This window comes from Chlorocebus sabaeus, chromosome 16 (genome assembly GCF_047675955.1).
Source record: "Chlorocebus sabaeus isolate Y175 chromosome 16, mChlSab1.0.hap1, whole genome shotgun sequence".
NCBI classification, from domain to species: Eukaryota; Metazoa; Chordata; class Mammalia; order Primates; family Cercopithecidae; genus Chlorocebus; species Chlorocebus sabaeus.
Genome location: NC_132919.1, coordinates 79,733,430 through 79,759,205, shown reverse-complemented (window position 1 = coordinate 79,759,205; position 25,776 = coordinate 79,733,430). Strand labels below are relative to the sequence as shown.

General features: G+C 49.9%; 1 protein-coding gene across 13 annotated transcripts in view; it reads left to right on the top strand.

Moving 5' to 3' along the window:
* The window catches only part of CCDC57 (coiled-coil domain containing 57), a 110,655-nt gene that overhangs the window by 25,251 nt on the left and 59,628 nt on the right, over positions 1-25,776 (top strand). For all 13 annotated transcript variants that reach the window (XM_037993422.2, XM_037993419.2, XM_037993418.2 and 10 more), the window contains 6 exons: positions 4,840-5,040; positions 10,734-10,892; positions 17,506-17,668; positions 18,104-18,235; positions 22,595-22,817; positions 23,606-23,758. In XM_037993422.2, the coding sequence (XP_037849350.2) occupies positions 4,840-5,040; positions 10,734-10,892; positions 17,506-17,668; positions 18,104-18,235; positions 22,595-22,817; positions 23,606-23,758 (1,031 nt within the window). The remainder of the gene's footprint in view (positions 1-4,839; positions 5,041-10,733; positions 10,893-17,505; positions 17,669-18,103; positions 18,236-22,594; positions 22,818-23,605; positions 23,759-25,776) is intronic.

Sequence of the window (25,776 nt, the reverse complement as noted above, 5' to 3'; positions counted from 1 at the left end):
TGGTGCAGTGATGCAGTCTCAGCTCACTGTAGCCTCTGCCTCCGGAGTTCAAGTGATCCTCATGCCTCATTCTCCCAAGTAGCTGGGAGTACAGATGTGCACCACTACACCTGGCTAATTTTTGTATTTTTAGCAGAGGTGGAGTTCGCCATGCTGGCCAGGCTGGTCTCAAACTCTTGTCCTCAAGTGGTCCAGGCACCTTGGCCTCCCAAAGTGCTGGGATTACAGGGGCGAGCCACCACACACAGACTGGATTAATGTGTTTTAGAACATCCAGCAGCTGTAGACCTGTCTTGTAAATGCATGACTTTCCTCTGCTCACTTCCAGCATCACGGTGGCCCTTTGCATAGATCCCATGGTGTTATTGAAGGTTTACAGTATTACTAAACACAATGAGAAATAGGTAAGAACCTTGAGATGTCACTGTATACTGGGATATGAAGAACCTTGACATGTCACTCTCTACTGGGATATGCAATTTACTGGAGAGACAGACTGCTCACACAGAGATGATTAGTGTCTCATGTTTTGTTTTGTTTTTTTTTTTGAGATAGAGTTTCGCTCTTATCACCCAGGCTGGAATGCAGTGGCACGATCTCAGCTCACTACAACCTTCGCCTCCCGAGTTCAAGTGATTCTCCTGCCTCAGCCTCCCCAGTAGCTGGGATTACAGGTGCGTGCCACCACGCCAGGCTAATTTTTGTATTTTTAGTAGAGACGGGGTTTCTCCATGTTCATCAGGCTGGTCTCGAACTCGCAACCTCAGGTGATCTGCCTGCCTTGGCCTCCCAAAGTGCCACCATGCCGGGCCGTGTCACATGGTGTTTTAAGCAGATACTGGAAACACTTGAGCTCGCCGTAATAGCAGGAAATGCAGTGGCTACGAAATGACCACCGCAGTGTGGTTCAGACTGAGTTAACTGTGTGCAGTTGTTTAATAGTGCATCTTCTGTTTGTTTACATTTCCCTGGACTGCAAATAGCCCAGTGTAAGGTCTGTGAGTGTTTGTGTGCATACATTTTAATACATTTTGATATATTTTAACTTTTAAAAATAGATTTGTGTATATTTTATGGTAGTAAATGATAAAATTAGTATATATATTTTATGGTTTCATGACAATTTAACTTTTTCAATATTTTAGGGTACATAGTCTAAGAACTTTTTCAAATTGTCACAAAACTCCAAAAACATTTTTCCAATATATGTATTGAAAATAATTCTTGTATAAATGGATCCCTGCAGTTCAAACTCCTGTTGTTCAAGGGTTAACTATTGTTGAAAATGAGTGTAATTTCTAGCATTAATAAATAAAACTGTTCAGTCACTCTTTAAAATATTTATTTTTAGGTTGGGCGTAGTGGCTTATGCCTGTAATCCCAGCTCTTTGGGAGGCCAAGGCAGGCATATCACGAGGTCAGGAGATGGAGACCATTCTGGTTAACGTGGTGAAACCCCGTCTCTACTAAAAATACAAAAATTAGCCTGGCGTAGTGGTGTGTGCCTGTAATCCCAGCTACTCGGGAGGATGAGGCATGAGAACTGCTTGAACCCGGGAGGCGGAGGTTGCAGTGAGCTGAAATCATGCCACTGCACTCCAGCCTAGGTGACAGAGCAAGATTCTGTCTCAAAAAATAAATAAAATATTTATTTTTAAAAATTAAAATAATTTTTCTTTTCTTATTTCTCAGCTCCAACTACTCCTACGTTAGAATGTTTCTAATGTAGGCGGGACACAGTGGCTTACACTTGTAATCGCAGCACTTTCGGAGGCCGAGGCAGGAGAATCCCTTGAGCTCGGGAGTTTGAGAACAGCCTGGGCAACATAGGGAGATCCCGTCTCTACAAATAATTTTTTTAAAAATTAGCTGGGTGTGGTGGTACACTTATGTGGTCCCAGCTACTTGGGAGGCTGAGGCAGGAGGATCACCTGAGCATGGGAGGTCAAGGTTGCAGTGAGCCAAGTTCACACCAGTGCATTTCAGCTTAGGTAACAGTGAGACTCAAAAAAAAAAAAAAAAGAAAGAAAATAAATTCTAATCTAAATACCATAGTGATTTAATACCCACTAACAAGGCCGGTGGCTCACTCCTGTAATTCCAGCGCTTTGGGAGGCCAAGGCGAGTGGATCACTTAAGGTCAGGAGTTCGAGACCAGCCTGGCCAACATAGTGAAGTCTCTACTAAAGAGACAGACTGCATCTCAAAAACAAAAACACCACTATCACTGATTTCAGAAAACTACCTGAACCAGCCTTGCTGTAGCCGTCAGAAAATTTACATCATTCCTTTTTCCCCTTGAACTATTTCTATCCCTCTTCCCCACAGAATCTTATACGAATATATTTTTTGTGTTTGAATACATTTGAAGTCAATCATCTGTAACAACAAAATAGTCATAAATTATATGATATAGTATATACTAGATATGGTCATATAAATTAAAAATAAAATTTGCTGGGGTCACAAGGCTCCAAGTGTTCAGAAAGGCTTTTAATTAAGATACTCTTGTAATTATTGGTATACTTGTGCTAAAACAATACAAGATGCCATAAAATTCAGTAATCGTTAAGTAAAATATAAAATGTTCTTGGGAAGGCTCCTTCTACTGAGACCTGTGGGGCTTCCCCCAAGTCAGTTCGCAAGAGCCTGACCCTCACATGCATGATCAGATGGGAGTGGAGCCACTTCTTATGGCAACATCACACGTGCTCTGAACTACTTCCAAGTTATATGCCAACGACCACCTGGTGACTTCCCCTCAAGAATTATTTTATTTTATTTGTATGTTTGTATGTATGTATGTATTTATTTTGAGACGGAGTCTCGCTCTGTCACCCAGGCTGGAGTGCAGTGGCACGATCTCGGCTCACTGCAACCTCCGCCTCCTGAATTTAAGCAATTCTCCTGCCTCAGCCTCCCAAGTAGCTGGGGTTACAGGCATGTGCCACCACGCCTGGCTAATTTCTTTGTATTTTTAGTAGGACGGGGTTTCACCATATTGGCCAGGCTGGTCTTGAACTGCTGATCTCATGATCCACCTGCTTCAGCCTCCCAAAGTGCTGGGATTATAGGCGTGAGCCGCTGTGCCCAGCCTACTTATTTATTTTGAAACAGAGTCTCTTGGCCGGGCGCGGTGGCTCAAGCCTGTAATCCCAGCACTTTGGGAGGCCGAGACGGGTGGATCACGAGGTCAGGAGATCGAGACCATCCTGGCTAACACGGTGAAACCCCGTCTCTACTAAAAAGTACAAAAAACTAGCCGGGCAAGGTGGCGGGCGCCTGTAGTCCCAGCTACTCCGGAGGCTGAGGCAGGAGAATGGCGTAAACCCGGGAGGCGGAGCTTGCGGTGAGCAGAGATCCTGCCACTGCACTCCAGCCTGGGTGACAGAGCCAGACTCCGTCTCAAAAAAAAAGAAACAGAGTCTCTTTTGCCCAGGCTGGAGTGCAGTGGTGCGATCTCGGGTCACTGCAACCCCTGCCTCCTAGGTTTAAGCGATTTTCCTGCCTCAGCCTCCCGAATAGCTGGGATTACAGGGATGCACTACCATGCTTGGCTAATTTTTGAATTTTTTTTAGTGGAGACTGGGTTTCACCATGTTGGCCAGGCTGGTCTCGAACTGCTGACCTCAAGCGATCTGCCCTCCTTGGCCCCCTAAAGTGCTGGGATTATAGGCGTGAGCCACTGTGCCCAGCCAAGAATGATTTTAAATCATCCATCGGCTGATAATTGAGCTTCTCCAACTTGGTGGAAGCAGAGAGCTGGGGTTGGCCTCGCCAAGGGGCCTGAAACCAGTCAGCAGAGCTGTTCACTCTCTCAGTCCCGGTAGGGTTAGATCAAAGACTCACTGAGATGGCTTCCATAACATTACATATACCTGATGATAGCACTCTACTTAGTAGAGCCTAATATGCTCAGAGGGTAGGAAACCAACACGTAAATCTTTTTTAAAATATTTATTTAGTCCTTTTGCTAATGTGGTTTGGTTTGAGACAAGGTCTCACTGTGTCACCCAGGCTGTGTCACTCAGGCTGGAGCGCAGTGGTTTGTTTTGAGACGGGGTCTCACTGTGTCACTCAGGCTGGAGCGCAGTGGCACCATCAAGGCTCACTGCAGCCTCGACCTCCCGTACTCCAGTGGTCCTCCCACCTCAGCCCCCTGAGTAGTGGGACTACGGGTGCCTGCCACCACAAAGGCTAATTTTTGTATTTTTCATAGAGGGTGTTTTGTCATATTGCCCACGCTGATGGTCTTCAACTCCTGGGCTTAAGCTAGCCACCTACCTCGGCCTCCCAAAGTGCTTTGGTTACAGGCATGAGCCACTGTGCCCAGCTGCTAACATACTATTTTTAAAGTAAAATATTTTTGCCAGGCAAAGTGGTGTGGCCTGTAAGCCCAATTACTTGGGAAGCTGAGGTGAGAGGACTGCTTGAGTTCAAGGCCAGGCTGGGCAACACAGCAAGACTTTGCCTCTAATTGGAAAATAAATAGGCTGGGTGCGGTGTGGCTCAGTAGACCTGGCTGGCTGCCAGGATGCAAAGCAATGAGCATCTACCTTTTTTTGCTTTCACAGGTTGGTGGGGTCAAACTGTACTCTATGCACCTCCTTTTGGTGTCCTTCTCCGGGTGGCTGTGGGCTCTGGAGGGCAGGCCAGGGGCCTTGGTCCATGTTAGCCTTCGAGGAATGAGGAACAGGTGGCCAGGTGGTTGCTGCGAAGCCTTGAGGCAGACATATCGCAGCACCTGTGCACGAGGCAGGGTAATGAATGCCTCCAAAGAGGGTCTGGGGCCTGGGTGTTGGGGGATGGATGAGCACCATGGGACGCTCACTGTTTCAGGCATGAGGAGCTCGACCGTCTGGCCAGGGAGAAGGACGAGGTGCTGGTGGCGGTGAAGGGAGCCCATGTGGAGCAGCTGCGGGAGCTGCAGGCCAGCGTTCTGGAGCTGCAGGCCCACTGCGAGACCCTCGAGGCACAGCTCCGCAGGGCAGAGTGGAGGCAGGCCGACACGGCCAAGGAGAAGGATGCTGCCATTGACCGGTGAGTGTGTGCCTGGCTCCACCCAGAGGGTGAGGGCGGCGACGGCCGTGGCTGTACTGACCGGGGCCCACTGGTGCCAGACCACAGGAAAGTGGGCCAGGCAGCAGACAGGGAGTGGCTTCTGTAGCTGTCAGTCACTTTTCTTAACCAGTCTTTTCGGTTTTGTTTTTTTGCCTTTTCTTTATTTTTGAAATTGTGTAGTTTCTATGTATGTATGCATTCATCTGTTTATAGTAAGATATGCATAACATAAAATTTGCCATTGTAGCCATTTCTTAGTGTACAGATCAGTGGGAGTGGCATTAGGCACATTGACATTGTTGTGAAACCATCATCACTGTCATCTCCAGAACTTTCCATCTTCCCAGTACACACCAATGCCTCCCTGACCCCCGCCCGCTCCCCGCGAACCCCCGCCCGCTCCCCGCCGACCCCCGCCCGCTCCCCGCGAGCCCCCGCGGGCCCCCGCCCGCTCCCCGCCGGGCCCCCGCCCGCTCCCCGCCGGGCCCCCGCCCGCTCCCCGCCGGCCCCCGCCCGCTCCCCGCCGACCCCCGCCCGCCCCTGGCCACCTCCATTCTACTTGCTGCCTCTATGGATGCAACCAGGCTGGGGACCTCCTGTAAATGGGAATCATGCAGTATTTGTCCTTCTGGGACTTGCTTATTTCACTTGGCATAACGTCCTCCAAGTTTGCCCACATTTTAACATGTCAGAATCTCATTCCTTTTCTCTGAGTTTTTAAATTGTGGTAAAATACACATACCATAAAATTTGTTGTCGTAACCATTTTCCTCCTTTATTTCTTTTCTTTTTCTTTTCTTTCAGCTTGACTTTTTTTTTTTTTGAGACGGAGTCTGGCTCTGTTACCTAGGCTGGAGCGCAGTGGCGCGATCTCAGCTCACTGCAACCTCTGCCTCCCAGGTTCAAGCAGTTCTCTTACCTCAGCCTCCTGAGTAGCTGGGATTACAGGCGTGCACCACCACATCCAGCTAATTTTTGTATTTTTAGTAGAGACGGGTTTTCTCCATGTTGACCAGGGTGGTCTCGAACTCCTGACCTCAGATGATCCACCTGCCTCCGCCTCCCAAAGTGCTGGGATTACAGACATAAGACTGTGCCCAGCCTTATCTTGACCATTTTAAAGTGTACAGTTTAGTGGCATTAAGTCTGAATTTCCTTCCTTTTTTTTTTTGAAACGGAGTCTCACTCTGTCACCCAGGCTGGAATACAGTGGTGCGATCTCGGCTCACTGCAAGCTCTGCCTCCTGGGTTCACACCATTTTCCTGCCTTAGCCTCCCAAGTAGCTGGATCTACAGGCGCCCACCACCGCGCCTGGCTAATTTTTTTGTATTTTTTTTTAGTGGAGACAGGGTTTCACCATGTTAGCCAGGATGGTTAACCTGGTGATCTCCTGACTTCGTGATCCACCCGCCTCGGCCTCCTACAGTGCTGGGATTACAGGTGTGAGCCACTGCGCCCGGCCGAATTTCCTTCCTTTTTAAGGCTGAGCCATATTCCATTGTCTGGATGGGCCATGTTTTGTTTATTCATCCATCCATTGATAGACGTGTGAGTTGTTTCTATCTTTTGGCTCTTAAGAGTAATACTGCCATGAGCCTCGGTTACAAATTTATCTTTGAGTCTGTGCTTCCAGTTCTTCTGTGCACAGATGCAGAGTGGAATTTCTGGGTCATCTAATTCTGTGTTTAGCTTTTGAGGAGCCACATTTCTGCTTTGCAGTGGCTGCCCCACATTCCCACCAGCAGCCCAATCAGTCACTCATTCATTAGTTCCTTTTTTGTTTCGATTTTGTTTTTCTGAGACGGAATCTCACTCTGTCGCCTAGGCTGGAGTACTGTGGTGTGATCTCAGCTCACTGCAACCTCCGCCTCCTGAGTTCAAGCAATTCTCCTGCCTCTGCCTCCCGAGTAGCTGGGATTATAGGTGCACGCCACCATGCCTGGCCAATCTTTGTATTTTTGGTAGAGACAGGGTTTCACCATGTTGACCAGGTTGGTCCTGAACTCCTGACCTCAGGTCATCCACCTGCCTCGGCCTCCCAAAGTGCTGGGATTACAGGCGTGAGTCACCTCGCCCAGCCACTAGTTTCTTTTGAAATCCCGTTTTCTTTCTAGTGTCTAAGCCAGGCCAGGGCATATGGTCAGCCCTGTTCCACCTGTGCCTGGTGTGCAGGGTGAGGTGCATACAAGCTACACCGCTGCAGCCACGGCGAAGTGCTTAGCACGAAGTTCCAGTCTCCAGACGTGATCCATGGAGAAGCTGTATTTACTGAAGACACTTAAGACGAGTCATTTTCTAGTATTTACCACACTTAGCCACTGGCTTTTTCTCTTTGTTTAGGAAAATTCCCATCACTTTTTTTTTTACAGAGAATTTTCTCTACTTTTTGTTTTTCTTTTTCTTTCTTTTTTTTTTTTTTTTGAGACGGAGTCTTGCTCTGTCACCAGGCTAGAGTGCAGTGGTGTGATCTCAGCTCACGGCAAGCTCCTCCACCTTCCAGGTTCAAGTGATTCTTCTGCCTCAGCCTCCCAAGTAGCTGGGATTACAGGCATGTGCCACCATGCCTGGCTAATTTTTTGTATTTTAGTAGAGATGGGGTTTCACCACGTTGACCAAGATGGTCTCCATCTCCTGACCTTGTGATCTGCCCACCTCAGCCTCCCAAAGTGCTGGGGTTACAGACATGAGCCACCGCGCCTGGCCTCTTTTTCTTTTTTTTGAGACAGGGTCTTACTCTGTTGCCTAGGCTGGAGTGCAGTGGTGTGATCACAGCTCGCTGTAGCCTTGACTTCATGGGCTCAAGTGATCCTCCCGCCTCAGCCTCCCCAGTAGCTGGGACTACAGGTGTGCGCCACCAAGGCCAGCTAATTTTTGTATTTTTTGTAGAAACAGGGTTTCTCCATGTTGCCTAAACTGGTTTTAAACTCCTGGACCCAAGTGATCCTCCCACATTGGCCTCCCAAAGTGCTGGGATTACAGGCGTGAGCCACCACCGACAGAATTCTCTGTCAAATTGTATTCCTGTTTAAGGGGGAAATGGCTCTTAGAACTACACAGTACCAGGAAGTTAAGGGCTTATTCAGGATAGTTTCTCTCAACGCCGCATGCTGTTTTGTTGTTTGATCAGTCAGATTCAAGCAGAGTTGTTGAAGCTGCCACGCATGGGGGGCACCTGAAGCCTCTGCGGTCGGTGTGCGAGGTGAGAGGGGCCAAGGTGACCAGGCCTCACCACTCCTGTGCGCCTAACCTTGGCCTCCCCTTGCAGCCTTAAGCTAAATGTTGTTCTTGATTGTCTTTTCGTTTTCTGTCCATAAATACTCTGTGGTCATTGAGAATTATTGCTACACATACGCAGTATTATTTTGGCAGTAAGAAACAAACTTCTACATTCTAAAGCTTATATCTTTCCTCTTTTACTTCTGGGGAGTTCAGTTGTCATTCTGATCCCATGATCCCAAATATGAGTTAGCATTAAATGATGACCTCGGCTGGGCACAGTGGCTCACACCTCTAATCTCAGCACTTTGGGAGGTCGAGGCAGGAGGATCACTTGAGCCTGGGCAACAAAACAAGACCCTATGTCTATCCCAAAAAAATTAGACAGGTGCGGTGGCGCTTACCTATAGTCCTAGCTACTCAGGAGGCAGAGCAAGACTCTGTCTCTAAAAAAATAATTTTTTAAATTAAAAAAATAGAAATAAGTGACAGTCTTATTTATTTCAGTTCCTTTGTTTCTTTTTAAAAATAAAATAGAGATGGAGTCTCCCCATGTTGCCCAGGACGGTCTCAAACTCCTGGACCTCAGTGATCCTCCCCACTCAGCCTCCCAAAGTGCTGGGATTGTAGGCATGAGCCACCATGCCTGGCTAGCTTTGTAGTTCTTAATGGGTTTTTCAGTAGTTTTGTGCTGGTTTGGAGTTTGGAACTACAGAGAAAGCCTGTAGGATTAACATGAAAGCATTTTTTTCTTCCCTTTTTTTTTTTTTTTTTTTTTTGGTGACAAGGTCTCACTCTGTCTTCCAGGCTGGAGTGCAGTAGCATGATCTTGGTTCACCGCAGCCTACACCTCTTGGGCTCAGTCTCCCAGGTGGCTGGGACTACAAGTGCGTGCCACAACACCCGGCTAATTTTTGTATTTTGAGTAGAGGCAGGGTTTAGCCATGTTGCCCAGGCAGGTCTCGAACTCCTGGACCTCAAGCAATCTGCCTGCATCGGCCTCCCAAAGTGCTGGCATTATAGGCATGAGCCCACCGTGCCCAGCCTTCTTTTTTTATTTTAACCATCCCATTACACAGAAGAAAGAGAAGGCGTTGCATTCTGTCGCCCAGGCTGGAGTCCAGCAGTGCGATCATGGCTCACTGCAGCCTCAACCTCCTGAGCTCAAGTGATGCTCCCACCTTGGCCTCTCCCAAAAAGCATTTTCGCTCTTGTGGTGAGCGGTGCCCTTCCACTCGTGCTCGTGGTGTCCTCTGTCCCTGCAGTGAGGGCTCAGCGGCCGTGCCCATTCATCTACACCTGAGACTGTGCATCACGGGAGGCCCTAGGCAGAGTCACATCACCGTCCTGATGCTGGGAGTGGGGCCGGCCCTCATCATTAGGTGGCTCATGGTCCAGGGATAAAGCTGCTTCCCAGAGCACCAGAGGCCGCTGGTGAGTCTGTTTGTTCAGTCCCATGCACCGCATGGAAGGAGCCCAGACACACACTCTGTGTCAGCCCAAGTTGCCAGAGATGACTGGAAATGTTGATGCCTTTGATGGTGTCTCTTTTCAGCCATGCTAAAATATGTGTCCAAAACTGGTGGCTTTTTTTTCCGTTCTATATAACACCAGGCTTGAATGCACCACTCATGCTGGGTTTAACTGACCCCTTGTGACAAGGGGTGGCCTCTGTGGGGGAAGCCAGCTCACCCTCTGCTTCTCACTGTCAGTCGGAAGTTCGTCAGTGCAGGAGCATCTGAAGTCTGTTGTGTGTCATGTTACAGTTGCTTTTGTGAGCCGTCTACCCCATCTTTTAGGGAAATAGGCCAACGCCCATGCAAGTGGGCAGGTGTCATCTTGCCTAGGTTAGTACCGTGGCTACCTGAGTTAACAGCTCTAGATATTGTCCCGAACATTTTCTTGGGAAATTTATTCAATTTTGGGTAATTCTCCCAGAGGCATCCTGCTGTTAAGGTTGTTTAATGGGTTCTATAGGACCTTATTTTACTGTGCAATTTGAAAATGTGTTGAATGTCTCTGCACATGGGGTGCTGTGCTAGGCATGGCGAGGACACGCGGGTGAGTTGGTCAGAGGTGGTGCTACCTCATGACTGTGGGCTCTGTGGGCATGGGAGGCATGTCATGCCTCACCTTCCCCACACCAAGAACCTGGCACATGGCCTGGTGTGCTGCAGGAGCTCAGCTGGAATCTGGGCTGGTGGGATGCATGCAGGCATGGAGGCAGTTGGGTGGACGGATGCTTTACTTCTTCCTGTGCAGAACCATCTCCACCATCTCCATCATCTAGGCCAGGAAGTTTCAGCTCTGATGTGGATTTCCTCTGAGAGCTGGGGGTGTGTGTGTGTGTGTGTGTGTGTGTGTGTGTGTGTGTGTGTGTGTGTTTGCTGGGAGTGCTGTGTGAGAGACAACTTGAGTGAGAACCACATCTACATAGTTTCCCTTCCGTGTTTAGACTTCGTGAAGATGCGTCAACTGTAAAATCTGCCTGGGATGCTCAGATTGCTCAACTGTCTAAGGAGATGGTCTCCAAAGACCTTCAGATTCAGATGCTGCAGGAAGAAGAGGCGAAGCTCAAGGCACAGGTGGCCCGATCCCAGCAGGACATTGAAAGGTAACTGTCCCCAGGCAGTTATTTCCATTTAGTGTCTCCTATGGGCAGGTGCTGTTGTAGGTACTAAGGATTCAAAACTGAACAGATCAAGTCCCTGGCCTCACATTTTCTTGGGGGAGAAAGACAGTGAACAAGACAGATAGAATGTCTAGTCACGCAGGGCTGGTGTGGGAAGACACGCAGAAGGGCCGCCAGCTGGAGGGAGCGTGGCCAGAGGACGGTGTTTCTCAGTCTGTGATAAGAGCCATAAAGGTGCTTCTGCTGTTTGGTCCTGCACTGAGAATCTTCTGTTGCCAGGCGTGGTGGTTCACACCTGTAATCCTGGCACTTAGGGAGGCAGAAGCAGGAGGATTGCTTGAACCCAGGAGTTGGAGACCAACCTGGTTAACATAGCGAGACCCCATCTCTGCAAAAAGGGAAACAAAAACAAGGAATCTCCTCATCTGTCTTGTCTGATTGTTCATGTCCTCATGTTTTTCCTCCATTGGGATGAACACTTACTTGAACAAAGATAACTTCTATTTCCCATACACGTTCAACTTTATTACAGAATACATTTGCTAAAACGCATCCATTTCAACTCTACACTTGATGAATTTTGGTGAATGTGTATGCTGTATGATATCATTTGGCTCTATGTCCCCCCCAAGTCTCATCTCAAATTGTAATCCCTGTGTGTCAAGGCAGGGCCCTGATAGGAGGTGACTGGATCATGGGGGTGGTTTCCTGCATGCTGTTCTTTTGATACCGAGTGCGTTCTGATGGTTTAAAAGTGTTTGGTGAGCCAGGTGTGATGGCTCACGCCTGTAGTCCTAGCACTTTGGGAGGCTAAAGTGGGCGGATTATGGGGTCAAGAGTTCAAGACCAGCCTGGTCAACATGGTAAAACCCCGTCTCTACTAAAAGTACAAAAATTAGCCAGTCATGGTGGCTCACACCTGTAGTCCCAGATACTCCAGAGGCTGAGGTGGGAGAATCACTTGAACCCAGGAGGCAGAGGTTGTGGTGAGCCCAGATCATGCCACTGCATTCCAGCCTGGGCAGCAGAGTGAGATTCTGTTTCAAAAAAATGAATAAACAAATAAAAAATAAAATATAAATAAATAAATGTTTGGTGGGCCGGGCGTGGTGAGCACTTTGGGAGGCTGAGGCAGGCGGATCACCTGAGGTCAGGAGTTTGAGACCAGCTTGGCCAACATGGTGAAACCCTGTCTCTACTAAAAATACAAAAATTATCCGCGTGTGGTGTCACGTGCCTGTAATCCCAGCTACTCAGGAGGCTGAGGCAGGAGAATCGCTTGAACCTGGGAAGCAGAGATTGCAATGAGCCAAAATCATGCCACTGCACTCCAGCCTGGGCAACAGAGCGAGACTCTGTCTCAAAAATAAATAAATAAATAAATAAATAAATAAGCGTTTAGCAGCTCCCCCCACCACACTCTGTCTTTCTCCTGCCAACATGTAAGATGTGCCTTGTTTCCCCTTTGCCTTCTACCATGGTTGTAAGCTTCCTGAGGCCTCCCCAGCCATGTGGAACTGTGAGTCAATTAAACCTCTTTTGTTTATAAATTACCCAGTCTCAGGTAGTTCTTTATAGCAGGGTGAAAAAGGATGACTACGCTGTCTAATCACCACTTCAGGCAAGCTATGGAATCTTCTGTCAACACACACTTCCCTCCTGCCCTCAGCAGTCAGGCCCCTGTCCCAGTGTGCTTTTTTTTTGAGACAGAGTCCCGCTCTGTTGCCTAGGCTGGAGTGCAGTGGCACGATCTCAGCTCCCTGCAACCTCTCTTCCAGGTTCAAGCAGTTCTCCTGTCTCAGCCTCCCAAGTTGCTGGGACTACAGGCACATACCACCAGGCCCAGCTAATATTTTTTTGTATTTTTAGTAGAGACGGGGTTTCACCGTATTGGTCTGGCTGGTCTCAAACTCCTGACCTCAGGTGATCCACTCACCTCAGCCTTCCAAAGTGCTAGGATCACAGGTGTGAGCGTCTGGCCATTTTTTTTTTTTTTTTTTTTTTTGAGATAGAGTCTTGCTCTGTCGCCCAGGCTGGAGTGCAGTGGTGCGATCTCAGCTTACTGGAACCTCCACCTCCTGGGTTCAAGCAATTCTCCTGCCTCAGCCTCCCAGAGTGCTGGGATTACAGGTGTGAGCCACTACACCTGACCCTCCTGGTAATATTCTTTTGCCCACAGTCTTCTCTGTCTGATATTAACAGGGCTGCTTGAGCTTTTTCCGCTTGTTTCCCACCCTCTGCTTTAACTTGTGCTTCATCTTTTTTTTTTTTCTTGAGATGGGATCTCACTCTGTTACCCAGGCTGGAGTGCAGCAGCACAATCAGGGCTCATGCTCACTGCAGGCTCAACCTCCCAGGCTCAACTCATACTTGCACTTCAGCCTCCCAAGTAGCTGGGACTATAGGCACACACCATCATACCCAACTAATTTTTCTATTTTTGTAGAGACAGGGTTTTACCATGTTACCCAGGCTGGTCTCAAGCTCCTGGACTCAAGCCATCCTCCTGCCTTGGCCTCTCAGAGTGTTGGGATGACAGGCGCAAGCCGCCGTGCCCGGCTTGTGGGCGGCCTGTGTTTGAGTCTTCTTTTTCTAGTGTAACACTCTGCCTGTTCCTCAGGGGGTTTAGGTAATTTAATTTAATGCCATTATTGATATATTTGTATATTAGGGCTTAAATCTCCACTTACTGTTTGCTATTCTCTTTATTTTATTTTATTTATTTATTTTTTTGAGACAAGATCTTGCTCTGTCACCCAGGCTGGAGTGCAGTGGTGCAATCTTAGCTCACTTGCAGCCTTAACCTCCCAGGTGGGTTCAAGCAATCCTCCCACCTCAGCTTCCTAAGTAGCTGGGACTGCAGACGTGTGCTGTGATGCCTGGTTAATTTTTTGGTATTTTTGGTAGAAACGGGGTTTTGCTTTGTTGCCCAGGCTGGTCTCGAACTCTTGGATTCAAGAGATGGGCCCACCTCAGCCTCCCAAAAGTGCTGGGATTGCAGGCATGAGCCACCGTGCCCGGTCTATTTGCGTTCTATTATCCTCATCTGTTCTTTGTTTCTTTTTCTCTGCCTTTAAAAAAATCCATTGAATATATTTTAGAATTTCATTTTATTTTCAGTTTTCTTATTATATAAACCTCTTTGTCTTACGTGTTTAATGGTTGTTCTGAGATTTATAAGATATACAGTCTGTGTTTAATATTTACCACTCTATGTATAATATAAAACTCTTCAATTTCTGCTTGTGTTCAAGGAATGACCTCTGTTTCTGCTACTTCTTCCTTTTTTTTTTGAGAGACGGAGTCTTGCTCTGTTGCCCACGCTGGAGTGCAGTGGCACAATCTCGACTCACTGCAACCTCCGCCTCCTGGGTTCGGGCGATTCTCCTGCCTCAGCCTCCCAAGTAGCTGGGATTACAGGCGCCCACCATCGCACCCAGTTAATTTTTGTATTTTTAGCAGAGACGGGGTTTCACTATCTTGGCTAGGCTGGTTTCGAACTCCTGACCTCATGATCCACCCACCTCGGCCTCCCAAAGTTCTGGGATGACAGGCGTGAGCCACCGCGCCCGGCCTCCTCTTCCTTTTTACTATGGTTTTCTTTTTTTTTTTTTTTCCCTTTTTTTTTTTTTTTTTTTGAGATGGAGTCTCGCTCTGTTGGCCTTTTTTTTTTTTTTTGAGACGGAGTCTCGCGCTGTCACCCAGGCTGGAGTGCAGTGGCACGATCTCGGCTCACCGCAAGTTCCGCCTCCCGGGTTCACGCCATTCTCCTGCTTCAGCCTCCCGAGTAGCTGGGACTACAGGCGCCCGCCACCTCGCCCGGCTAGTTTTTTGTATTTTTTAGTAGAGACGGGGTTTCACCATGTTAGCCAGGATGGTCTCGATCTCCTGACCTCATAATCCACCCGCCTCGGCCTCCCAAAGTGCTGGGATTACAGGCTTGAGCCACCATGCCCGGCCTTACTATGGTTTTCTTATATTTTATGTAAGGGGAATCATTATATTTGCTTTGATCAGACTATCCTTTATAAAAATAAAAACGAGAAAGAAAAAGTTTTATACCTTTTCTAATATTTTTTTCTGATATTCTTCATTTTTTACAAATCAGATGTAAGGTTTCCGTGTGGTATTATTTCCCTTCAGCCTCAGCCCTTCCTTTAATATGCCTTGTGGTGCGGATGTGCTGCTCAGGAATCATCTCAGCTTTTGTTTGTCTGAAACTTTGTCTCCGTATTTTTGAGGAGCATCTTCACTAGATGAGAAATTCTAGGTTGACAGTGTTTCCTTTCATAGGTGAAAGGTATTTGGTTGTGTGACTACACTCCAGCCTGGGCAATAGACCAAGACTCTGTCTAAAAAAAAAAATTACCGGCCGGGCGCGGTGGCTCACACCTGTAATCCCAGCACTTTGGGAGGCCAAGGCAGGTGGATCATTTGAGGTCAGGAATTGGAGACCAGCCTGACCAACACGGTGAAACCCCGTCTCTACTAAAAATACAAAAAATTAGCCGGGCGTGGTGGTGGGTGCCTGTAATCCCAGCTACTCTGGAGGCTGAGGCGGGAGAATCACCTGAACCCAGGAGGTGGAGGCTGCAGTGAGCCGAGATGGTGCTCCTGCACTCCAGCCTGGGTGACAGAGCGAGGCTCGGTCTCAAAAAAAAAAAAAAAAAGGAATAGTACCAATGCTGAAATAAACATGTTGTAATAATGTTCTTAGCTCTTCCTTCCAGCATTCTTTTTTTTGTTGTTAAATACTGCCACTGACTGAAATTAAATAGTATGTAATATTATCTTCAAGAAAGCACACTTAGATTGACGTATTACTGGTGTATGTAGAAAACGCTCATAATACAAACTAACACAGAAGAAAAGAAACATGTGATAAAGTTCTCAACTTTTTTTTTTCTTTTCTTTTTTTTGAGATGGAGTCTCACTCTGTCTGGTGACAGAGCCAGACTCAGTCTCAAAAGAAAAAAAAAGTATGTGTAGCCGGGCATGGTGGCTCACACATGTAATCCCAGAACTTTGGGAGGCCAAGGTGGGCAGGTGGCTTGAGCCCAGGAGTTTGAGATCAGCCAGGGCAACATGGCGAAACCCTGTCTCTATAACAGATACAAAAATTAGCTAGGCGTGGTGGTATGCACCCGTAGTCCCAGCTACTCGAGAGGCTGAGGCAGGAGGACTGCTGGAGCCCAGGAGGTAGAGGCTGTACTGAGCCAAGATCACGCCACTGCACTCCAGCCTGGGTGACAGAGCAAGACTCTGTATCAAAAACAAAAACAAAACACCATAAAAATAATTAAACAAAAACAAGAACACATTGTGTATAAATTACCACAAACTTAGCAGCTTAGCTACTTTAAACACCCATTTATTATCTCAGGTTCTGGGGCGAGGGCCTAGGCAGGGCTCAGCCGTTCCCGGCTCAGGGTCTCTCCTGGCTGGAATCAATGATGGCCGGGCCTGCCTCTCCTTGGAGGCCCAGGGCCCCTTCCAGACTCACCCAGCTGCTGGCAGAATTCAGTCCCTGCAGCTGTGGGGCCGAGGCCTCCATTCCCTCGCTGGCTGACAGCCAGGGCACTCTCCACCCTAAAGGCGTCCTCAGCCCTGGCCACACAGCCCCTCCAGGGACCCTCTCACAACATGGTGGCTCCATTGCTATCATTCAAACTCCCTGAAGTTTACCGGTGCGATGAGGCCAGCAGGAGAGTCTGCCTCCCATGCAGAGCCATGCCACCATCTCTGCGTCACTGCCTCGGACAGGAGGGACCTCTCCCTGTCACAGGATCACCCACAGCCTGGAATTCTGCCCCCAACGTGTGGCCCCATGGCCTTCTGTCCCAGAGTTGCTAGTGTCAAGCCTAGTCCCCGTCCAGTTTTTGTTCTTTTTCCCCTGTAGACTTTTCTTTTGTCCTTCGTACTGTGACTTTTCTTTTGTCCTTCGTACTGTGACGTTTCCCCTTACTGTGTGCGTGTGGGGTCTCTAGAGCTCTCTGAAGGCTGGCGTCTGCTCTGTCCTGGTGGACCTGCCCCATCCTGGTGGACCTGCCCTGTCCTGGCGGACCTGCCCCTTTACATCCTGGGTGGCTTCCTCCCTCCGTTCTGATCTAAGATGCTGGTCTTCTGGAGGAAGCCCCCGGGTTCCTGTGTTCCCACCCCACTGTCCCTTTGCGCTCGCTCCGGGGGCTCTCCCAGCCCTGCCTGCCCTGTGGCTGGGTCCACCCTGCTCTTCGTGCTTTCGTAGCTCCGTTCCTTTGTGCATAACCAGTTTATGATCTTTTCCGGTGGTTGCTTTCCTCCCTCTCTTCCCGCATGCTGGTTCTTCTATTTTTGTGCGCATCCCCCTCATCCATCCCCCTCCTCCGTGCTGTTGGGTTTTCTCCAGCGTCCGGCCATCCTTGGCGCCTGCTCATCTTCCTATTGGGCACCCCTGTGTGCCCATCCACAGGAGCCCAGAGCACGTCAGGCCAGCGCAGGCCGCGCGAGAGCAGGAGGGACAGTGGCAGCCCTGCCTTTCCTGTCGCGCCTCCACTTTTCCTGTGGAATGCTTCCTCCTCGGGAAGCATTAATGCTGGGCGGTTGGACGTGTCCTTAGGTACAAGCAACAGCTGTCCCTGGCAGTGGAAAGGGAGCGGAGCCTGGAGCGTGATCAGGTGCAGCTGGGCCTGGACTGGCAGCGCCGCTGTGACGACATTGAAAGGGACCAGATCCAAAAGTCAGAGGCCCTGATTCAGGGTCTGACCACCGCAAAAAGTCAGGTGTGTGCGGCCACCAGGGCTTGGGGCCTTCTCGGCGCCTCTGCAGAGGTGGGGCTGGGCAGGACGGGTCTAGTTCTCACCAAATGGTTCTTTAAATTTGAACACACTAAACCTCACTGAGCAGTATGCTATGTAGCAACAAAAATTACAGTAATAAAAATGCGCCCCGCCCGTCCACTCCCCTTGACTTTCTTGCATAAGTGGTTTCTGTAGCTGGCCAGCCTCGGGTTTAAGTAGCGTTGCATGATCCCATGATCCCCGCTGGCCTGCAAGGACAGCCAGGGGTGTGGGTGGCAGGAAGGGTTTGGCGGCCTGGCCACAGTGGGGAGCCTGGTGCTCTGAGCATCTCCCACCTATGTGTGCTGTTGGAGCCTCAGCAGGCATGGGAGCTGCCCCGTCATCCACACAGGGACTGAGTCCCAGCATTGTTCCCAGGTTGCTGCCAAGCTGCAGGAGACAGAGCAGGCGCTACGGGAGCAGGAGGTGGTGCTGAAGGCCGTGACCCTGGAACGAGACCAGGCCGTGCAGGCCCTAAGGATGCATGGGCTCCCCGGACCAGGGGCGCAGGTGAGAGTGCCCAGCCTGCTCTTTGAAACTTTGCTCAACAGCAGCAGTGGGAAAATAGGACCGGATCCCCAAATCCTACCAAGACTGGAGTTAAGTCTTTCAGTTGTGTTCTTTTTAAATGACCTGTTGCACAAACAAGGGTAAGTCAGAAGCTTGAGAGAGTTAAGGTGAACTCAGGCTTCTTTGTATCTTTCATGTTCGAAAGCTTTAAAAATCCCAAATCCAAATATTACTAGATAGCAGACGTTCATGTGAGTTTGTTGTTATGGTATTGCCTGAGGACCGTCACAGCAGGTCATTTTATGCTAGGAATCTGTCATCACCGCTCCTGATTTTGTTGGGCAGTGACGTTAGTGGTCAGTAGTTAAGTACTCATCCTATGCCAGGGTTTGCCCTTAGGCCTTGACATCCCTCCACTCATTTCATCTTGGAGGTTGGCACCATGTCCACTGAGACATGGGGACACTGAGGAGCCTGCCTGAGCTGTCACAGCTCATCAGAGCAGAGCTGGGTCCACAGGCAGACGGGAGTGGGGTGCAGGGCTGTAGGAGGCTGGGGGCGAGCGCAGAGGGCCCAGCATGGGAGGACTGCCCTAGGCCTGCACATGGCTTTTCTTTTTCCGTGGGGTGTGCTACATGCAGTAGAATGCGCAGGCCTGGATTGCACAGGTCAGTGCAGTCGACACGTCAGTGTGCCCAAGCACCCTTACCACAACACGACCACCGCAACACGACCACCGCAACACAACCACCCGAGAGTCCCTGCCCCCCACTGGTCCCACCTCCCCGCACAAAGCCGCCGCTGGTGCGCATTCTCTCCTGTTCGATTTGCTTCTCTGCCTGAGGCTTGGCTTGTCATGAAGGGCCTAGATGGGCAGGGCTTCCTCCAAGAGTGCCAAGGCAGCCTAGTGTACTTAGGACTCAGATCCTAACTGGTATGAAGATTGTTCCTAGCTCATCCTTCATTCATGTGGTTTTTACTCATTTGTTTTGAGACAGGATCTCGCTTTGTCACCCAGGCTGAAGTGCAGTGGTGCAATCTCAGCTCACTGCAATCTCCTCCTACCCCTAGGCTCAAGCAATCTTCCCGTCTCAGCTGCCCAAGTAGCTAGGACCACAGATGCGCATCACCATGCCTGGCTAATTTTTGGAGTTTGTTTGTTTGTTTTTAGACAGAGTTTCGCTCTTATCACCCAGGCTGGAGTGCAGTGGCACAATCTCGGCTCACTGCACCACCACCCCCGCCACCTCCCAGGTTCAAGTGATTCTTCTTTCCCAGCCTCCCAAGTAGCTGGGATTACAGGCATGAGCCACCGCACCTGGCCTATTTTTTTTTTTTTTTTTTTTTTGAGACGGAGTTTTGCTCTTGTTGCCCAGGCTGGAGTGCAATGGCGTGATCTCTGCTCGCCGCACCCTCTGCCTCCCGGGTTCAAGTGATTCTCCTGCCTTAGCCTCCTGAGTAGCTGGGACCACAGATGCGTACCACCATGCCCGGCTAATTTTTTGCATTTTTAGTAGAGATGGGGTTTCTGCATGTTGGTCAGGCTGATCTCAAACTCCTGACTCAGGTGATCTGCCTGCCTCAGCCTCCCAAAGTGCTTGGATTACAGGCGTGAGCCACCACGCCTGGCTAATTTTGTATTTTTAGTGGAGATGGGGTTTCTCCATGTTGGTCAGGCTGGTCTCGAACCCCCGACCTCAGGTGATCTGCCTGCCTCAGCCTCCCAAAGTGCTGGGATTACAAGCATGAGCAACTGTGTCCGGCCTGGTTGTTAATCTTAACTTTAGCCAAGACAAATGCCAATTCAGTTACTTACCTAGGGATGAGTCTCAGGCTGAAGACTGCTCTCTAACAGACAAGCAAGCCCTGCCTCAGCTCTTCTGCCAATATCGTACAGCAAAATAAACTTTAAATCTTGACCAAATTTGGGGAGATCGGATTCTCTGGAGGGGGTGCTCCCAGACCTCGGCAAATTGTCCTGTTGGTTTGAGCCATAAAGTTAGCTCATTCCAGTACCAAGTACCGATGGGAGTTTTGTCAAAGGTCAGAGACGTCTCCACTCAGAATCTCCCTGTGGTTACCAAAGTGTGAACCCAGAAAATCTTAGACAGATCTCAGTTAACTTAGAAGGTTTATTTTGTGAAGGTTGAGGACACACACCCCTGACACAGCCTCAGGAGGTCCTGATGACATGTGCCCCAGGTGGTCAGAGCACAGTTTGGTTTTATACATTATAGGGAGACGTGAGTCATCAATCAACATGTGTGAGATGAACAGTGGTTCCGTCTGGAGAGGCGGGACAACTTGAAGTGGGGAGAGGGCTTCAAGGTCATAGGTAGGTAAGAGACAGATGGCTGCATTCTTTCGAGTTTCTGGTGAGCCTCTCCAAAGGAGGCAGTGAGATGTGCATTCACCTCAGTGAGCAGAGGGTGACTGAATAGAATGGGAGGCAGGTTTGCCCTGAGCAGTTCCCAGCCTGACTTTTCCCTTTAGCTTAATGATATTTTCCTTTCACACTGCCGAGCCCTCTGAGCCTTGCTTGCCACTGTGGCGGGAATGCTCAGCCAGTGAGGTCATGCAGCCAGCACCCTCAGCGCATCCTAGGACAGAGCCTGGTAAGCCTGTGGGCACTCGGTATCCCAGTCTGTAGCTGGCCAGGTTGAGCGCGGCCTTCAACGGTCTGCCCCTCATGCGACTGTTTCTCCAGGAGAATTCTTTCTTCATTTTGGTTCTACTGTAAATATTTTCCCATGTCATTACAGTTCTTCATAAACAATCTAAATGTCTGCATATTTTATCAAGTGGCCACACCGTAACGCACCTAGCAATTTTCTCACCAATGGTCCTTCATGTTGTTCACCAGTGTTATCACGGCACTGCGGTGGGCAGTTTACTGTCTCCATTTCTGAACTACCAGTTGAGGTTCACATTCTGTTCGCATTATCTCCACCCTTAAGCATGGCGTGTGAAGCTCTCCTCCTGGGAGCCCCGGCCAGCTGGCCTTGCTGGTGAGCATGGAGAAGCCAATGGGCCAAGGAGTCAGAGCACCCTGGGAAGGGGTCCAGGTCTTGCTTCAGGCTTGTATTCACGGAGTGCAGAGCGGGGAGCAGGCTCTGCATCCCTCAGGGTGGCTCCGCAGAAGAGGAAGCTGTGCCTTTTGCACACATCTTGGCTGGACTCATGGTTGAGCTGGGCCAGAGCCCTGGGACTTTGTTTCCCTCTCCGGTATCCGGGGTCTGTGCTGGTGTCTGGAAGCAGGTGTTTCCTCTAATGTGTCTGCTGTTCTAGTTGTTCACAGCCAGAGGGAAAGACTCATAGCGGCGAGTCCCTCCTGGTTGGAGGCAGAAGTGCCCTCACCTTTGGTTAGAGAAGGACACTCCCTCACCCCAGAACCGGGTGGGTGGGGCCTGTCTCTCCTCCTGCACCAGAGCCACCTCGCCTCGTCCTCCTCCCACCTTGGTGGCTCCTTGTGAGGTCTGTCATCCCTATGCCTGCCCTTTGACCCCAGTGTAACATGTCTCTCTTCTCTGGTTGCTTTTAGAGTTTTCATTTTGTCACTGATTTTTCAGCAATTTGATTATGCAATGCTCTCTGGTATGATTGTCTTTCTGTTTATGCTGCTTAGGCTTCACTGAGCTTCGTCATCTGTGACGTACGGTTTTCATCACATTTGTAACATGTTTGGCCTTGTCGTAGACGCGTCTGCTGCCTTCGTGTTCGTCTGGGCTCCTGGTTCCTTGTGCACCTTATCTCTGGTCTCCAGAGCTCTGCTCATTTTTTCTTCTTTGGCCCCTTTCCTTCTGAGCTTCAGTTGGGGTATTTTCTGGTGCCTGGTGTTTATATTCACTACCTTTTCTTCTGTGTGCTCCGAACCTGCTGTTCATCCTATTCAGTGGATGTTTGACTGTACTGAAGTGTACATAACGCAGAGCTGGCCGCTTTATTTTTTGGTGCACCGTTCAGCAGCGTGAAGCGCATTCACACGGAGATGCAGCCATCACACCACCCTTTCCAGAACGTTCTCATCTTCACAGACTGAAGCTCTGTCCCCGAGAAACACGGGCTCCCCCTCCCCGCCCCCAGCCCCAGCACCCCCATTCCACTTTCTGCCTCTGTGGATTTGACACTCTAGGGATCGCAACAGTATGGAAGGCTTCAGGAATTTGAGTGTCATATTTGCACCTCTGTCAGGCCAGAAAGGAGGGATATCACAACCCCGGGGACGGGGAGGGACCGCAGCCCAAGCTCAAGCAGGAGACTGGCCCCAAGAGGGGCGCAGGGAGGGTGGAGGCGCAGCCTGCCAGGACGAGCTGGGGAACCGTTCATCTTTTTGTAGTCATTTTTCCTTGTATTTGACAGATGCTCTTCGGGCAGCATGAAGAAGAAATAAGTAAAGACTTTCCATCCAGTGAGATCCAGCGGCTCCGAGAGCAGAACACGAGCTTGCGAAGCGCGATCGCCCAGATGAGGAAAGAAATGGAGGCTCTAAGCCATCAGATTCCTCCTCCCGCCCAGACAGCGGCAGAGAGCACAGGTGCAAACCAGCCTGACCCAAAGGCTGGGGGAGACACCGCCACTCCTGGTGAGTAACAGGGGGAAAGGGACAGAGCAGGAGGGGAAGTGGGAGAGGGAGGGAGGAGGACAGACAGGAGCATGGGTCTCGACTGGCTTCAAGGAGGCTTCATTTCAGAGTCCTGTAAGTTAACATCCCCTGTAATAAATTCAAAGCATGAAAACTGCTTTTTCTCCAAGTGAAGGAATCTTCAGTTTTATACCAAAAAGCTTTTATATTTGTAAAGTAGAAGGAAAAAATGAGGGTACCTGCTTGACACACTTAAAAAACCTGTTTTAGACCTGAACCAGGGCTGGCTTGGTGTCGCGCTGTCCCAGAGTGGGTTGGTAGCAGGGGCTGGTGGACCGCAGGCCTTTCCTCCAGAGAAGTGTCTGTGGCAGAGCTGATGAGGGCTGCCCGATGCCCGGAAACCCCACGAGTGGCTGTGGGTGGGCGGATGCCGGGATGGATGCAGAGGTTCCGTTCTCGAGGTGGGACTTGGCCCCTCGCACAGAGGCACGTGGGCTGGTGGCAGGTGAAACATTTGCTCCCGATCGCTGAGCCCTTCCTGGAGAGCATGGAGACTGTGCTGGTCTCTGGCTGGCACACTCTGGCCAGTGAGGGGAAGGAAGGTCTTTCAGTTTGACACACACAGAGAGTGTGGAAACTGCTGTAAAGCTCTCGTGTGGGGAGGACAGGAGGACAGGCACAGTGAGGCAGCGGGCACGAGCTGGCATTGGCTCCCTGAGCTGGTGCTCACAGGAGGGTGGTGCGAAAGGATGTGTGTGTGTTATATTCACTGGGCTTTTTTTTGGCAGATTATGTTCTGGCCCTTGAAGCAGAAATACGAACTCTAAAGCATAAGTTTAAAACTCTGGAAGAGCATCTAGAAGATGTGCTGGATCCTTTAAAGATGTCCTCACCTCGTGCTGAGTCTCAGCCCAGCGTCCGCAGCTCGACAGAGACGACTGGTGAGAGTCCGCATCTCACTGGGCTACTTGCTGTCCCTTTATAAACTGAAATCTGACCCCTGCAGAAAGTCCAGTCACAGCAAATATACAGCTTGAGGCTATTGCAGATGTCCGGGCAGTGTCATCTGGCCTGGCAGCCCCTTGTGCTCCCCCAGAGCCCACGTGCCCTGGCTCCTCACTGCAGTTAGCGTTCCCTGTTTTGGTGTGAATGGAATTCTGTGGCACCTGTGCTCTCTCTGGCGTCTTCAGACCTACACTGTGTTTCACTTGATAATGCCAGATTCTTCTCCAAAGCACCCCTACAATTTACACTCCATCCACAGCATGCGAGGTAGCCGTGGTGCTGCATGCGCGCCAACACTTACATGGTCAGTGGCTCCTTCTGTTCCCTCTAGTGGACACGTAGCACATCCTATTTTGGTTTAATTTGCAAATTTCATGAGATTCGTGGGATTGAACATCTTTCCTGTGTGCATTGGTGTATGATTGGCCAGGGCTGCCATAACTCAACACCACAGCCCGGGTGGCTTAAACAACAGGTATTTATTTTCTCACTTCTGGAGTCTGGATGTCAGAGATCAGGCTGCCGGCAGGGTGGGTTCCTCTTGAGGCCTCTCTGTGGCTTGCAGACAGCACCCTCTCCCCTGCGCGCTCATGTGCCCTCTCCCCTACATGCTCACATGGCTCCTCCCCCACTGTGTGCTCATTCCTGGTGTCTCTTCCTCTTCTTTTTTTTTGGAGGGGGGACAGAGTCTTGCTCTGTCACCCAGGCTGGAGTGCAGTGGTGTGACCTTAGCTCACTGCAGCCTCTGCCTCCCAGGTTCAAGCGATTCTCCTGCCTCAGCCTCCTAAGTAGCTGGGATTACAGGTACACACCACCATGCCCAGCTAATTTTTGTATTTTTAGTAGAGATGGGGTTTCACCATGTTGGTCAGGCTGGTCTCGAACTCTTGACCTCATGATCCACCCACCTCGGCCTCCCAAAGTGCTGGGATGACAGGCATGAGCTGCCGCGCCCGGCTCTTCCTCTTATAAGGACAACAGTCCAGGGCCCCAGCCTTAGGACCTCATGTAACCTTAACTGCCTCCTCAAAGGCCCTGTCTCCAAATACAATCATGTTCGGGGTTAGAGCTTCAACCTATCAATTTTGGGGGACACAGTTCAGTCCATAGGATTGGCCTTTTGATAACCTCTCTTTTGAAGCTCCAGGCCATGTCTTTTGCCCATGTTTTATTAGATGATCTGCCTTTTGTCATAGATTGTTTTTAGGGTATTTGATTCTGAATATGAGCCTTGCGCTGGTTTTATGGGTTGAAAGTATCTCCTCCCAGTCTGTGGCTTTGCCTTTTATTCCTTCACTGGTGTCCTTAAATGGATGGTCTTCATTTCAAGACAGACTCACAGGCTAATCTATTCCATTGTGGTTAGTCCAACATCGAAAGGTTCATTCTAGCATTCTAGCATTCTTTTTCGTTATTCTAACTTCCTTTTCCAACAATGAGAAACCTGGCTCGCCCATTCTCACTAACACAGTTACTTTGATCGAGTCCTCTTGGTGTAACCAATCCCCCATTGCTGCTGTAGCCCCTTCCCCTATTTGGAGGCCCCTCTCCTGCCTAGATGCCTCCCCAGCATCACTGAGCTTGACAGCCCAGCCTGGCCGCCTTCCCCTCAGATGCCCTCACCCTGCTGGAGCCACAGTCCCCCATAGGTAGGGGAGGCAGGCCCCACCTGCAGGCCTAAGGCAGGAAAAGAAAGGGAGGGGCCAGACAGGACACTCCACTGGCACAGATTGTCTCAAATGAGGGAGGTTTTGGCCGGGCGTGGTAGCTCACGCCTGTAATCCCAACACTTTGGGAGGCCGAGGTGGGTGGATCACCTGAGGTCAGGAGTTTGAGACCAGCCTGGCCAACGTGGTAAAACCCCGTCTCTACTAAAAATACAAAAAAATTAGCTGGGTGCGGTGGCGGGCGCCTGTAATCCCCACTACTTGGGAGGCTGAGGTAAGAGAATCGC